The sequence below is a fragment of the Balaenoptera musculus genome, chromosome 16, assembly GCF_009873245.2.
Source record: "Balaenoptera musculus isolate JJ_BM4_2016_0621 chromosome 16, mBalMus1.pri.v3, whole genome shotgun sequence".
NCBI lineage: Eukaryota > Metazoa > Chordata > Mammalia > Artiodactyla > Balaenopteridae > Balaenoptera > Balaenoptera musculus.
The window spans coordinates 55,954,970-55,970,078 of NC_045800.1; the positions used below are offsets into that span (position 1 = coordinate 55,954,970).

General features: G+C 52.0%; 1 protein-coding gene across 1 annotated transcript; it reads right to left on the reverse strand.

Annotated features, from left to right (window-relative positions):
- Nucleotides 1-7,565: 7,565 nt before the first annotated feature.
- Nucleotides 7,566-13,865, reverse strand: PPIF (peptidylprolyl isomerase F). Its single transcript, XM_036828944.1, has 6 exons — nucleotides 13,590-13,865; nucleotides 12,307-12,337; nucleotides 11,664-11,752; nucleotides 9,793-9,889; nucleotides 9,179-9,254; nucleotides 7,566-7,845 (listed from the first exon to the last, which is right to left on the reverse strand). The coding sequence occupies exons 1-6, from the start codon at nucleotides 13,776-13,778 to the stop codon at nucleotides 7,710-7,712; spliced, it is 618 nt and encodes a 205-aa protein (XP_036684839.1). The 5' UTR covers nucleotides 13,779-13,865; the 3' UTR covers nucleotides 7,566-7,709.
- Nucleotides 13,866-15,109: the final 1,244 nt, after the last annotated feature.

The window sequence follows — 15,109 nt, forward strand, 5'->3', positions numbered from 1 at the left end:
GTCACTGTCACGATTAAACACCTGGGCCATGCTTAAGAACTTTTAGCTACTGCACTGTTCATGGAGGGGTGCCAGGCCCCTGGGCCTGTGCTGCCTCTGAAACGCTGCCCCCCCAGCTCATGCGGCCTCCCCCTCCCCCCGCCATGATTCTCTCTCTGCCTCTGCCTCCTACTTATCAGGCCCTTGAGCCATGCATTCTGGAAACTTCATCCCAGCCAGGTGGCAGGAGATGAGCAGCCTGCGCCTTGCCCCCAGGAAGGGCCTTTGACCTGTCTGGTCCTTGGCCTGTAGGCCTGTCCCCCTCCCTCCGCAGGCACCCACATAGTGTTAGTTCAGCTCTGACTAGGTTTCTGCCCGAGTTTCCCTCTTGTGCTGCAGCAAGGGACCTTTGTCTAGCATGTAACTGGTCCTCCTCTCCCTGGGAACCTGACCCAGCCCCGCCCCACGGCGGAGACTGCTTCAAACAGTTTGGCCCAGATCTCTCTCCTCCGACATCCTTGCCAGCTCAAAATCCCCCAGCTTTCCTCTCACAGGAATCGGCTGGTCCCCTGCTGCCCTCTGGTGGCTAAATCTGAGAACTGCGACTTCCTGCTGGCGGCAAGCCTGCATAGGGGACAAAAGGGGAATTTTTTTTTTTTGCTCCCAAACCTGAAATGAGTCCTGATCTCCCCAGCACAGTGCTATCCAGGCCTCATGCACCTTTACTTGAGTAAAACTGTCAAGTGGTAATATCTGGGTTTTCCTTTCTTGATTATAAAAATAACGCATGCACAACGTGAAATGGAAACAACACAAAAATAGGAAGTAGGATGAGAAAATTCTCAGCCGAACCTCCCCCAGAGACACCACTGGCCAGAGTTTGGCCATATCCTTCCCTAGTCTTTTGTTTGTGCAAATATATTTGTGTTTAATGTATATACACACACACACACACACACACACACACACACACACTAACCTAACAGGATTATACTTGACATGCCGTTCTGTAACCTGCTTTGTTCTCATCATCATCTTTCCCTGTTAGCACAGAAATCTGTTTCATTGGACTAACAGCTGATTGTACTCTTTTGTTAGGTAATGTATTTATCGATTCCCTATTGAAGAGTACGGGCATCTTTTTGTTTTTCTTAATCACCTTTCTGTTTGGTGCAGTAGGGAGATCTGGGGTCAGGCGAGCTAGGGTCTGACTTGAAAAGTCTCAGGCCACTACCTTTGATCACATCCCTGTTCACCCCCTCTCCCCAGGCCTCAGTTTCCCCACCTACCCACTGGGGCAATGGGCTCCACCTAGAATCCTTCACTCCAACAATTCCTCTGATCTGTGATTCCACACTGGGTTGACAAAGCCTATGAGCTGCCCTGATGTAATTCATGAAGTTTGGGGGCTGGTGCAGGGAGGGGACCTGAGAGCCCCAAAACCTCTTTTAGGCCTGGGGCCTGGTGAGCACTTTGACAATTGTGGGGAGGAACAGCTGAAGAAAGCTCCAGAACTCTCCATAAAGGAACCGATTGTACTTTATATTTTATTTTTTGAAATAGAGTGTAGGGAAGTTCAAGCCTCTGGTCATCTTGAAAACAATAAATAAATTGGACTGAATCAAAATTTAAAACAGTGCTTCAAAGGACACCCTTAAGAAAGTAAAAAGACAACTCACACAATGAGAGAAAATATTTGCAAGTCCTATATCTCATAAAGGACTTTTATCTAAAATAAATAAAGAGCTCTTACAACTCAACAATAAAAATACAAATAACCCCACTTAAAAACAGGCAAAAATGTGAATAGACATTTCTCCAAAGAAGAGCATCTTCTCATGTGTCCATAAACACATGAGCAGATGCTCAACATCATTAGTCATTGAGGGTATGCAAATCAAAACCTAAATGAGATACTGCTTTGATGTCAAGAATCAAAAAGATAGATAGGGACTTCCTGGCAGTCTGGTGGTTAAGACCTCACCCTTCCATTGTAGGGGGCACAGGTTCAATCCCTGCTCAGTGAACTAAGATCCCGCATGCTTCATGGCATGGCCAAAAAAAAAGGAAAAAAAAAAAAGGATAGACAATAACAAGTGCTGGTGAGGCCATGGAGAAATTGTAATGATTATACATTGTTGGTGAGAAGGTAAAATTTTGTAGCCACTTTGGAAAACAGTTTGATGTTCCTCAAAACGGTAAACATGAAGTTGGCATTTAACCCAGCAGTTCTTACACTATATGTAAAGTGGTACAATATTATTTTCAGGTAATCTGTGGTAAGTTAAACTATATATTGTAAATCTTAGAGGAACCACTAAAAATATAAAATGAAGAATTAAATCTAATAAGTCACTACTGGAGGTAGAATGAAATCATTTGGGAGGAAAAAACTCAATCCAAAAGAAGGTAAGAAGGGAACAAAAACCATATGGGATAAAGAGAAAATAAATAACAAGGTGGTCAATTTAAATCTAACTATATTGATAATTAAGTTAAATATACGTGGCCTAAACATTTAATTGAATGGCAGAGTTTGTCAGATTGTTTAAGAAAGCAATGCCACCACTTATGAGTCCGTCTTTTAGCTCTAAATCCTCCCTTCGTTGCCCTGTTTGTGATACTGTAACAGTTCTCTCTTACCACCTGGAATTATATTAAGCTTTATCAATAGAGGGCACTGGAGAGACAATTTGTTCAGAGTTCTTGTTTTCCTTTAGTAGGTTAACCCATGTTATGGTTAGTAATTATTTTTTAAATTTATTTATTTTTGGCTGCGTTGGGTCTTTGTTGTGCGCGGGCTTTCTCCATTTGCGGTGAGCGGGGGCCACTCCTCACTGCAGTGCGTGGGCCTCTCACCACGGTGGCCTCTCCTGTTGCGGAGCACCGGCTCCAGGCGTGCAGGCCTCAGCAGCTGTGGCACGCAGGCTCAGTAGTTGCGGCACACGGACCCAGTTGCTCCGCGCCATGTGGGATCCTCCCGGACCAGGGCTCGAACCCACGTCCCCTGCATTGGCAGGCAGATTCCCAACCACTGCGCCACCGGGGAAGCCGGTTAATAATTTTTCATAATAAACTTTCCCTGTTAGAATTACTCTGTTGTTTCTGTATCCTGTCTGGACCCTGATCAATAAAGAATCGACACAGGCAGTGGTCCTAGGAGATAACCCCACAAAGATGGGATTTCGAGATGTGTTTGGCTGTGCCCTTGGGCTTGAAGGCAGGGCTGAACTACCTGCCAATTGGAAGTGGGATGATTGTAATTTTTGGCATGCAGTGACATCACAATTAATCATGCTGTCACCTGTGGTTAAGTGACGAGAGAAGCATGTGCCTTGGGAGGCCACGTGGCTGTACGCTTGACAGTTATGGCACTATCAATGACCATAAGGACTATAGTGTGGGGTGAATTATTTTGAGCATGCTTGATTGTTTACCAAAAGAAGATGACAAACTCATGTCTTTTAATTCTCAGCTTACGTTAACCTCTGAGAACCAGAAACCTTCCATGACACCTCTAAAACATCTCTTACTTCTTGTAGACCCTAGACTGATAATCACTTAAAATCAAACAAAAATTTAATTGTGTAGCTTGCTGAATTACAACATCATTTGAATTCACAGTCTCACTAAGTTTTTCGTGTGAAAGGGCATCAGTGGGAAAGAATGGGATCCTGAAATTCGTAATGGAGACATCTGTTTGGGTCCAAATGAAACTAACAACTTGAATCCTCCAGTCACTCCATTCCTCCCTTGCCTGTGCAAGTAGCTTGCCCTTCTGTGTCTGAGAAGAACAGACTTCTTTGTCTAAAAACACTGTGATAACTTCACCTGGGACAGGTGCTTTGAAAGGCAATTCCCAAGACCCACCAAACCACTTCCACAACGAGGTCAAATCTCAGCATTTTCCAGAGGGACAGGACTCCAGAAAAACAGCTTACACACCCAAAGAATTCTGAGAATTTACTAACACATATTTTTAAGCAGATTCATTGAGATACTGTTCACGTGTCATACAACTCACCCACTTAAAGTATATAATTCAATGTTTTTTTAGTATATTCACAGATATATGCAACCATCAGAACACTCAGCATGGAACCAAGACTTTCTCTATTCACCCTGTTCCAGTGGACCTTGGACATGGATCTGACTCGTGGCCTCCAGAAGCTATTCATTGAGAAATGTTCTCCAGTCTGGGCCCACAAAAGAAGAAGAAGACCGAGGGCTACACCATGGGAACTCCTCCCCTGAAAGGCCTCTCCATCGGCTGAGGCTTTGGGAAGCAGCCATGGAAGAGCACAGCTTCCCACCGGCCCCCACGAAGCTTGGGCTGCACAGGGTGCCCTACCCACCACCCAAGAGTTATCAGCCAGACCCCTCAAGTGAAGCATCTTTTACAAGCGGCGGAGCATCCAGCAACAAACGTTTCAGCAAGTCAACAATGACTCGAGTGGTCTGGTGATCTCCCTTTTCAATCTTGCCCCTTCTGGCCTACACTCAAATTATTAAACTTTAGTTGAATTATTTGGAAATTCAGATTCCTAGATCCCACCCTCAGAGACTGGTATTCAACAGGTCTCAGCCACGGCCTAGGAACCTGCATGCTTTCCCAGCACCCCATGATTCCTAGGGGAAGCATTGCTTTAGGCCTTAGCAGACCTTGGAAACATTTACTGACATTCCTCTTCATGGAGCAACATTCTATAAAGCCCAGAAGTGTGTTAAATTCTCCCACGTCTTCATACATGCTACACGAAAGAAGTCAGACACAAAAAGTAAATCTTGTAGGATTCCATTTATACAAAGTTCTAGAACAGGCACAATTAATCTACAGTGATAGAATCAGTGGCTTCCTGGGAAAAGGCACAGAGGTATCTTTCTGGAAGGAGGGAAATGTTCTATAACTTAATTTGGTGGTGGTTACTCAGTGTATGAATTTGTCAAGTGATTTATCTGCACACTTAAAATGTGTGAATTTTATTGTATGTAAATTATACCTCAGTGAAGTCATTTTGGAAAGCTATCACGTGTTGTCTCATAAAAATGCTATTTCAGATATTTAAACACATTGTGAATTTACATGGCATCACATATGATTCCATCTGTGAGAGCACGTGTATGACTCACTGCTTCCTTCATGCATTAGGCACCAGTGTACCAGCAACAAGTCAATATCCTATCTGCATATTACACAGGCTCCTGCTTTATGTAGTAAGACCAGGCTCAGGCCCTTGTGCAAGAGTTCTGGGAAGAGAACTGCAGGGAACAGCCCCACCTTCAGGAAACTGTTTTTAGGAAATTCCTGCATTCTTTCTTCCGCTAGCCCACACTAGACTCCTCTGCACGGAGGGACACACACACACGCGTGCGCGCACACACACACACGCACACACACATATGCACACGCACCCACGCACACATACACGCATGCACACGTGCTTCCTCCTCATTGGGAAGGAAATGCTCTGTGAATTAAAGACATGCCCCACATGTTCTGTGACCCCGAGACCCCTCAGAAGTCACCAGGGGGCCAGTGGGTCACACCTCAAGGAGCTGACCCTCACACTTGTCAACAGCACCACTGCCTCCTCCCTAGAGTCCCCAGAGGTCAAGAGGAAACACCACAGGGACCAAAATCATGGCTTTGACCTCAGAAATCAGAAGAGCTCTGACTGCGTGTGATCTGAGGACAAAGGGGTCTGTGCATCCCGAAAGGCCTCCAACAGAAAACCCTCTGGACTGGCACGTCCGGGGTTCTAGCCCCTGCTCTGCCAACTGACTCACGGGGTAACCTTGGGCAACCATGTCCCCTCTCAGGGCCTCAGTTTACCCGTCTGTAAAATGTTGGTTGGAAGGGTCGAGCAACAACCCATTATTATTTGGCTTAGGATCCCATTCGTCAAATGAAATCCCTTTTAGAAAACAGAGGGTATCGATGATTGAAAGGGGGTTCAGGGGCCCATGCCTGAGGACCTCCAAGGCTCTTGAGAACTGTTTGAAAACTGTTAGGCCGGCTGAGTTCCCAACCCATGTAGCTGAACTGACTTCATGGAAACTCTCCATGACTCCAATGACCCAACTCCAGCCATGACCCCAGAGTGACTACATCTACCTGTGACCTCACATAACTCAGGGAACCCCATATTCCAGATGACCCAAGTTCAGCCACTGTGACCTCAGAATGCCTTCAAGGACCTGTGACCACACGTTATCAGACTCAGGGAACTCCAACGTGAGGCAATGCTAATTACACTGTGATTCTTCTGTTATTCAGACTGTGCCTCCCCTGGCTGTTTAAGGAAGTTTTTAGCTCTCCTCCCATTCCCCAATCTGCTCTCCCTGTGAATTCAGAAACACCTGTAACTTAACTCCAAATTTAAACGGCACATCGAGGGTAGTAAAGTCCACATCTAGCCTGAGATAATCACAGCTCCTCCTCCTCTAAGGCCCAGAAACACAGGAAATATTGTCCTCATCACTCCAGAGCCTTATTAAGACCATGTGCCAGGGCCCATGCTGTGCACTTTACACAGATCATGTCTGACCCTCATCACCCTGTGAGGTGGGTGGGCACTGTTACCCCATTACACAGCTGAGCAAAACTGAGGCTCTGTCACCCAGAGGCGGCACCAGGGCTCTGATGGGCTGCGGACGCTAAGACAGTTTGTCTGTGTCCATTTCCTTGTCTGTTAAACAGGATGATGAGAATACCCTCATAGGTTGCTGGGGGGATTGAGAGTCCAAGGAAAGGCCCTCTGTGGAGCACTGAGTGACAGTGGTAACAATAAACGTCAGCTCCAAATACTTGTTACAGACACTGCTTCCTAAAGCACATACCCCAGTCTTTTATAGAAAACAGGATTTATTTTCACATTTAAGGTGAACACAAAGAAATGTTCCAGAAGTATATTGTGTGTATAATCAGTAGGTATAATGTATAAGACACACAGAAGAAATCAAAGCCCACCAGGGAATACACACTGACTTCCTTCCAGAGCACAGGGCACTTACAGGTCATTTCTGTTTTCAACTTGGGAACTCACATTGACTAGGCACAGCTCGCAGTGGGTCTGTCCCCAGGTTCAGCTGATTCTACCGCCACGGACTCTCCCCAAACACAAGACCAGCAAACCAATGGGATTCACAGTGACTGGGATAAAAGGCCTCAGCCGTGGGACCTTCACAAACGCCCAGATTGTGCTCCAAAGGCCAAGCTCGTGGCCTGTGCCACCGATTTCAGGTCACACCACAGCCTGGAGTAGTTAGTGCCACAGCTTCAGCTCCAGGGAGTCTTGTTAAATTATTCCGATTAGGAAGACGACATTAAACAGCTATTACAGCCCTTTACAGCAACCGGCTTTCCCCCCTGGTCAAAGAAAAGGCAGAAACTGCCTTCAAAGCTAACCCATCACCACCCTCGACGTCCAAGGCACAGGTGAACTTGAGCCGGGCGATCACAGGAGATGCCAGATGAGGAGCAGTGACACAGTGTCCATGACGGGTGTCCAGAAACAGGGCGCTGGGGAAGATCAGGCACTGGGGAAGCAGCCTGGTGGGTCCTGTGAGGTCTGACATGCCTGAGAGGCCTTCCTGAAGCACAGAGAAGGTGCAGCGAGCACAGGCAATTCCAAGGGGCCCCTGCGTTGGGAGCCTGAGGCGGCCGCCTGGGTGAGTCAACTCACTGTTGCCAGCAGCTGCCACTGGCCTAGCACCCTGGCCATGGCGGGTTAGCTCACCTGGCCACAGTCCGTGATGACAATCTTCTTGGATGTCTTCCCACTCTTGGAGCCAAGAGATTCTATTTTCTTCACGACATCCATGCCCTCTTTGACGTGGCCAAACACAACATGTTTGCCATCCAGCCTGTGAGGAGAGGTGAGCCAGGTAAGCAGAAACGAGGGTGGTGCAGTGTCGCCCAGGGTCACAGCCCCTTGGTCATGGGACTATTTACCAAAAACAGCAGTTCTGAAAGGAACCCACACCGAAAAGCTGGCCCCACCTGTCACAGCTCCGGTATCGAGCCTTGCTGAGCCCCCCAGAACACATCAGATGACAGCTCCCTCCCAGGCTATGTTCTGCCTCACCCGCTGTGTGACCTCACCCCAGGCCACTTAACCTGAATCCTGGGAACCTCACCTACAAAAAGTGAATTATTCTCGCTCTGCACAGGGAGATAAAGGGATACTGAACTACTCTGAAGAAATAAGAGGTCTGTGTAAATGGAACTATCTTAACAGTCGTAAATTCTGAGGTGAGAGCCAAGATAATACGTCTGGTGAACCTATGCGAGTCCCAAGCAGCTCTCAATCTGAGACAGTCCCAAGAATCTAAAAGGCAGCTTAGTTCGGGGCCAGCAAGGCCAAAACTGGTTATACCTCAGGATCCACCAGGGGTTCCCCGGAAGGAGGGCAGGCAGAGCCAGCAACAACCTGCCCACCCTGACATCCATGTCCCCCTGGCTCGGAGGGTAGAGACCACTAGTATGCCCCACTACCCAGGTCTCCCTAAAGTCCTTGGAAATGGGCTTTATTTAGTCTTGGCTCCAGGCCAGCGGCTGTCCCCTCACCTCCCTGAGATGCCTCAGGGCTAGGACACAGGGGACTTTGGGCAGAGAAGCTTACTAGGTAGTGTAAAATTTACCTGGGAAACATCCTTAAAATACAAGGGCATTGGGAAAGAGGGCTCTAAGGGGCTGGTAGCTATTTGCAGGTCCCATGCTAATGCCTGATGAGAAATCCGGTGTGATATCCAAACGACTCCTGCAGCATTTTCCAAGGTGCATGCCAAGGTCAAGTAAGCCAGGGAAATAGCAGGTTAAACCAAGCAAACAGGTTTCTGCCACAGGCCATCTTGAGACCTAATATGTTCCGCAGCATTTCACAAATATATTTGGTAAAAGAATCCTTTCCTCTGTGTGTGTGTGTGTGTGTGTGTGTGCGCACACACATGCACACAAAACACACTGAGAAAACTCCAGCTGACAGCAACAATGGGAAGCTTAATAAAGACAGTTACAAGAATAACCCAAATTCTCCCTCAGTCCTTTCACAAACTTTCTCCTTCTCTCATACAGACACACAGCCTGGGTGAGGGCTACTGTCCCAGAGCAGAGTCCAGCCTCAAACTAGCTTCCCCCTCCAGCTGCAAGGCCACCCCATCTTCCCAGAGGGCCTGGAGCCAGGAGCAAGCAACTCACCAGTCTGTCTTTATGGTGCAAATGAAGAACTGGGAGCCGTTGGTGTTGGGGCCTGCATTTGCCATGGACAGAACACCTGCAAACACAAGCAGGATGACCAGGCTGCCCCAGGAGGCATCTCACACGGGAGTCACTCAGATGAGCAGATGGGGCAAACCACATCAAGGATGCTTGAGCCTGAAGATCCTGGGGCTCAGAAGAGGGAACCAGGGCCCAGAGGACGCAGCTCCCCAGGGCCTGTCCGCCTCTGCCGCCACAGGAGAAAAGGGCCTCGTGGAAGCTCTCAGTGGTAGAGCCGGAGCGGGACCCCCAGCCCTGAACTCTAGACTTTGCCACATCGCGCCTTGGGTCTGACACAACGCTGGGGTTTTGCTTAAAGGCTCTCTCCCCCACGTTCTCAAAGGAAGGTTTGGTTTTGAAACTGAGAGCTCAGAATGAAAAAGCTCTAGGAAAACCCAACAAGCCCACCCAGAGCATTGAAGGAAGGAAGCAACAACATCAGATATGGAGCAATCATATGGAGCAATCAGGTTGCAGCCTCCAGCCTGCTGGGATGGCAGAGGCAGGGTCATAGCTCGGGGCACATGGCCCGGGGACTGGCGACCTGTACTCACCTGGCCCCTTGTGCTTCAGCTTGAAGTTCTCGTCAGGAAAGCGGCTCCCGTAGATGGACCTCCCGCCGGTGCCATTGTGGTTGGTGAAGTCGCCGGCCTGCGGGCACAGAGCATCGGCTGAGACGTCGCCACCAGAGCTGGCAGAGGGGTGCTACTCCAGCGCTAGGATGCAGCCCCCAGCCCACCCAGGGGCCACCCAGCCGGAAGCCCTCAGGCAAAGAGGTCAAAAAACATCCAATGGTAGAAGGACGCATACAACACTAAGGAAGATAAGCAACAATAAGATAAAGCTTAAATATTTTCTGCCACCATAACTACCCTGGTTTCCCAATGATTCATTTTTGTCTGAGCGAGTTTTTAAATGATCCTGAAAAATATCTCGGCCATTCCAAGATGCTTCTTAGTGACCTAGAATTTTCTACCCACAACTCTTGGAGGGTAGATAGGGAGAAGACCAGGAACCCCCATTCCCAAGTGGGGTCTGTTGGGAGGCGGCAGCAGCCAGCACAGAGCCAGTTCCCTACACTGAGTCCCCCTCCCTGTCCCAGCATCTCCCCCTCACCAGGCCCGGGACAGAGCCCACCCAGGGCTGGCGTCATTCCTCACAGCTCACCTGAGGCTTCCATGGGAGCCACGGCCAGAAGAGCCCAGGGGCTGCCAGCTGCCGCAGAGCCCCAGCCCCCGGCCATGGTCATCCTGCTGTTTTCCTGAGATGCGATCCTCAGGCGACAGGGGTGACCTGACCGGCCCGGCTGAAGCATCCCCAAATGCCAATAATGTGTCCCCAGAGAGGGATGATTCAAAACCCTGGCCTGGGCATCCCGGCGCTACCATCCCATGCCTCCGAGAGCCCTCCAGCTTTGCAGTCTCTGCCCTTGCCTGCTGTGGTTCCGAGGAAGACCCTAGCCCGGCTGGGACATCCACTTCAGCTCCTGCTTCATCCACAGCCTCGGGTAGAGCCGGGAGCCGTCGCAGCTGAGAGCCACGGGACGGGGCCAGGCCTGTCTCACAGCCACAGCCCTCACCCCTCCCTGAATTTGTCACATTCAACCCACTGCCACTCACCACGATGTGATGACAGCCACCAGGTCAGGGTGGAGGGAAGGGGGGAGGAGAATTCCAGGCTGAAAGGACTTCAAAGAGGTCATGACATTCATGCCCCTGCCTCTAGGTCTGTTGGCCCCAGACACTAGCCCCTGTCTTAGCAGGGTCTGACCTCACACAGGACAACCCCCAGCATAGCTCAGGTTCTGGCCCCGGGGGAAGTTCTTGCTTTCAACACCTACCTGCAAAACATCTGACACAGCAAAACTAATGCTTTTGAAAAGAGGCAGAACACATGACTAAAGAACAGACTCATTTAACCGAGAAAGATGCCCTTCTCTGGAAAGAAGCTCCAAGTCCAGACCTGTGTGTTCTTGTGTGTGCCCGGTCTCCTCCCTCCTCCTCCTCCTCCTCTCTATCCTTATCTCCCATGCCAAGTGCTCAGTGGGACACACTGTGGGGCATGGGCAGAGACTGTCTGAATATGCTGGTCCTCCAAAGCCTTCAGATCTAACCCTGAGCACATCCACACTCCGATGCCCGTTCTCCCTCCACTGCTTCACTCTCCCGACCCCGCCAGGCAGGGCCGTCCTGCCGCTTGCCTTGTTGCTTAACTCCTGGGGCAGGGAAGGCCCTGTGGCAGCCAGGAAAAGCTCCGGCCTCTCGGAGTAAGAGGACAGGCCGAGCGAGTGACCGCAGTTGCCCTCCATTCAGTACTTTCCAGGCACATGCATGCTGGTTAATCCCCATGAGAATCCTTCGAGGCATCCAAGTCACTATCCCCACTTAGAGAAGAGGAACCCAAGGCAGGGAGAGGCCCCCGCTACCTGGCACATGAAGGACGGAATCACTCTGTGAAAGGTGGAGCCTTTGTAGCCGAAGCCCTTCTCCCCGGTGCACAGGGCTCTGAAGTTCTCTGAGGGTTGAAGGAAGAGGCAGGTCAGCAGGGCCAGGCCTCAACCCAGGGGCCACAACTTGTTCCAGCCAGCGCCTTCTCTACCTGCCCCCTGCTGAGACATGGAAAGACCCCCCCCCCCGCCCCTGGGTCTGCACTGGCTGTGTGACCTGGGACAAGTCATCTGGCGCCCTGACTTCAGTGTCCGAGCACTGTGGCAAGAGCACACGCTCCTGGCTATTCCAGCACCGGGTCAGCAGGGCAGAGAGTCCAAGCAAGGGCTGCGAACCCACCAGCCTGCCCCATCGGGCACCAGGAGGGAAGAAGTTGTCCCAGAGGAAATGTATGTGTATCTTCTGATTCTGAGGCTGCTACTGGATAGGTGGGCGGGGCCAGCCCTAAGGCTCAGGGAGGACCAGCGGCTGCCCCAGGGTACTCAGCAGCTGAGCCACACGTGGAACTCCCATCTGGTCACGGTTCTCATGCCCCGACTCCTCTCACCACCCCACCCACCTTGCCTTGCCCCTCTCTCTTCCATCCAGACTGGACTCAGAAGGCCCTGGGCCCTGTCTTACCTGCTGTCTTTGGGACGACATCTGCCTTCAGCTGTGGGGAGAGAAGAGGGACAAGACGGTCAGTCCAGAGGCAGGTGAAAGAGAGACCCAACCCGCACGGTGGCCCAGGAGATGGGGAAAGCACATTCCTGTCACTCCCAGCCCTCCGTGGGAGGCCACCTAAGCAGCTATCATTTCTGCCAGCTGCTTCCTGAACTCCAGGCTGGGAGGAGGCAGCCTCGATTTCCTAATTTGTCAGAAGAGATGACAACACCATCCTGGCCTACTTCTAGGGGCAGAACTGGCAGAGCCACTTCAGCTGGGCCCAAAGCATCAGAGACTCAAGGCCTGGAGAGAGGGCCCTGGGGAGGAGCCAGTCCAAGCTCCTCAGTGGGCAGATGGGAAACCGAGGCTCAGAGAGAGGCAGGAGGGGTGGAGGAAAGGGGAGGCTGAAGTCCCATCTAAGCCTGCCTCTTGCCTCGCAGCTGCAAGAGCCACACTGGCACCGAACCTTTAAAATAAAGGGGCTCTCTCCATTTTCCAGAAGAGTGAACCGAGGCTTAACTGAGGCCCCTTTGTTCAAAATGGGCTTGAAGGCTACACCCAAGCTTCTCCTCTGTTACCTTCCGGGCTACTAGGTGTGTTTCTTGCTTTGTTTTTCAAAAAGGCCCAAAGAGCCAGGGCAGACGCTGAGTGTCACCCCGGAAGGGTGGCTGGGGATGGAGTTGCGGCGATGAGCTCCGAGCACACTACCCCGACTCCAGGAGCTCTATGCCCGGTCTGGTGGCTGGAGCCCAAGGCCGGGCCAGCCGCCCTGCTGGGAGAGGAGGCGGCCCGAAACCACCTTTGCTCCGCCGAGAGCCCGATGGCGAGGGCGGGGCGGGGGCCCGCTCCGCCTTCTGCAAGGGCCACAGTGTGAGCGCCCAGCCGGGCCCGCCGCCCGGACCCCGGAGGCCCCCGAAACCCACCTCGAAGCTCCGGGCTTAGGATCCCGCCCCGTGAAGTCTCGGAGCCCCTCCCCGACCCCGGCCAGCGGGGCGGGCCCTCCTAGCCTATGATCTGACCTTGAGCTTTCTCCTCCACAGGGGCCTCCCTCCCGCCTCCACTAGTCCAGAGTTCTGAGGGGAGGCCTGGAGAGAGCAATCTGATGCCCCTCCTTAGAGATGGGGAAACTGAGGCCCAGAGCCCAGGAGCAGGAAGCAAGGTCACTCAGCGAGCCAGGCACAGCGCCGGCCCGGGGTCCAGAGCTCTTCCGGGACCGTCCCCCACGCCCAGTCCAGCACGGTCCTGTCCGGTGGTCTCACCTCTAGCACCACGCGGCCGAGCGGCTGCCCGTCTGCGCCCACGTCCAGGTATACGAGTGGGTTCCGGGAGGAAGAGGACGGGTCTCGGGAGCCGCTGCTGCAAGCGCGGGCCGCGGGTAGGAGCAGGTGCGCGGAGCGCGGGCCGGAGAGCTGGCCGAGCAGACGGGGGCCGCAGCGCAGCGCCTGCATCGTGGGTGCAGGTCCGGGCGGGAGAGCGACGGGCCAGCAGAGACTCCAGAAGCGAAGGTCACGGGCGCCCAAAGGGCCGAGTTAGCCGCGGCGGCGTGCCGCCGTCTTTATTGGCCCAGCCGGCCTCGTGGCCCCGCCTCCATCCCGCCCCCTCCGGCCTGACCGCGGGCTCCCCCTGCTGGCCCCAGCGGGCAGCGCAGCCCTGCCGGTGGGGCGGTGGGGGCATGAAGTCTTCTGAACACACCCCAACCAGGGCCAGAGACCTGAGGGGCAGACAAGACTTCGCAAAAGGAGACCGGTTCGATTTTGCGAGAGTCCCAATTGATGAAAAAAGGGGAAAATGCTAAAACGTGGTTAACTCCAAACTACGAGCATCCATATGTTTTCATTGAATATAACAAAAGTCTACATTTGAGACTTTTGCACGGCCGCCCCTCGCCCCATAGGCCCTGTAGACAGACAGGAGGACCAGGAGAAACCGTGGCACTGAGAGTCAGTCAAAGAAAGGTGGAGATGATAAGCGGGATTAGAGCGAGAGGCGGCAGGCAGACACCTCCCATGGTGACCACAGGCTTCCTTGTCCTTTCCTGGACTTGTCTCCAGATGCTTCTAGAAACCAGTCCCTCTTCCAGACTCAGCCTGGGCCTGTCGTGCTCTTACCAGGCCCCCAGTCCTCCACCAGGACTGGGCCTGGCTCTTACTCCCCGACCACATAGACTGACAGCCCTGATCCCCAGCAACGAGGACAGACGGCTGCTAGCTCCCCTCCCACCCCCACTCACCCCAAAACTGCACCTGCAGATAACATAGCACAGGGACCAGTCCAAGGAAAAGCAAGAAGGTAAGACAGGAAGAGAAGGGGAACTGAGCAGGAGAAACCACAGTGTGGGGGATTTACCCCACATGCTGAGGTGGGCTTCACAGAAGCCTGGGGGCATGGGAGGCCCACAGGAAATGAATGACAGGCAGGGGACTTGAGAGAGCATCGGCGCCAACACCTGCACTCTCCATATGTGCAAATGAGGCCCAGAGAGAGGAAGGCACTGCCTAGAGGTAGGGGAACCCTGGAGTCTCCGCAGCCAGCCTCTGCCAGTCCTCCCAGACCTTCTGGGCCTCAGTTTCCCCTCTGCAGAATAGGGGATGATGCTAATCCCTACCTTGCTTGTTTTCCAGGTCTGTTCCAAGGATAAAATGAACAAGAGAGAGAGGACTTTGTCAACTGTTAAGTACTGTGCCATGAGCATCAGTGATGGACAGAGTATAGATGGTCTTTTTTTTTTTAAACCTCTGATTCTTTTGTGTGTGTGTGTGTGTGTGTGTCATTTTTTGTG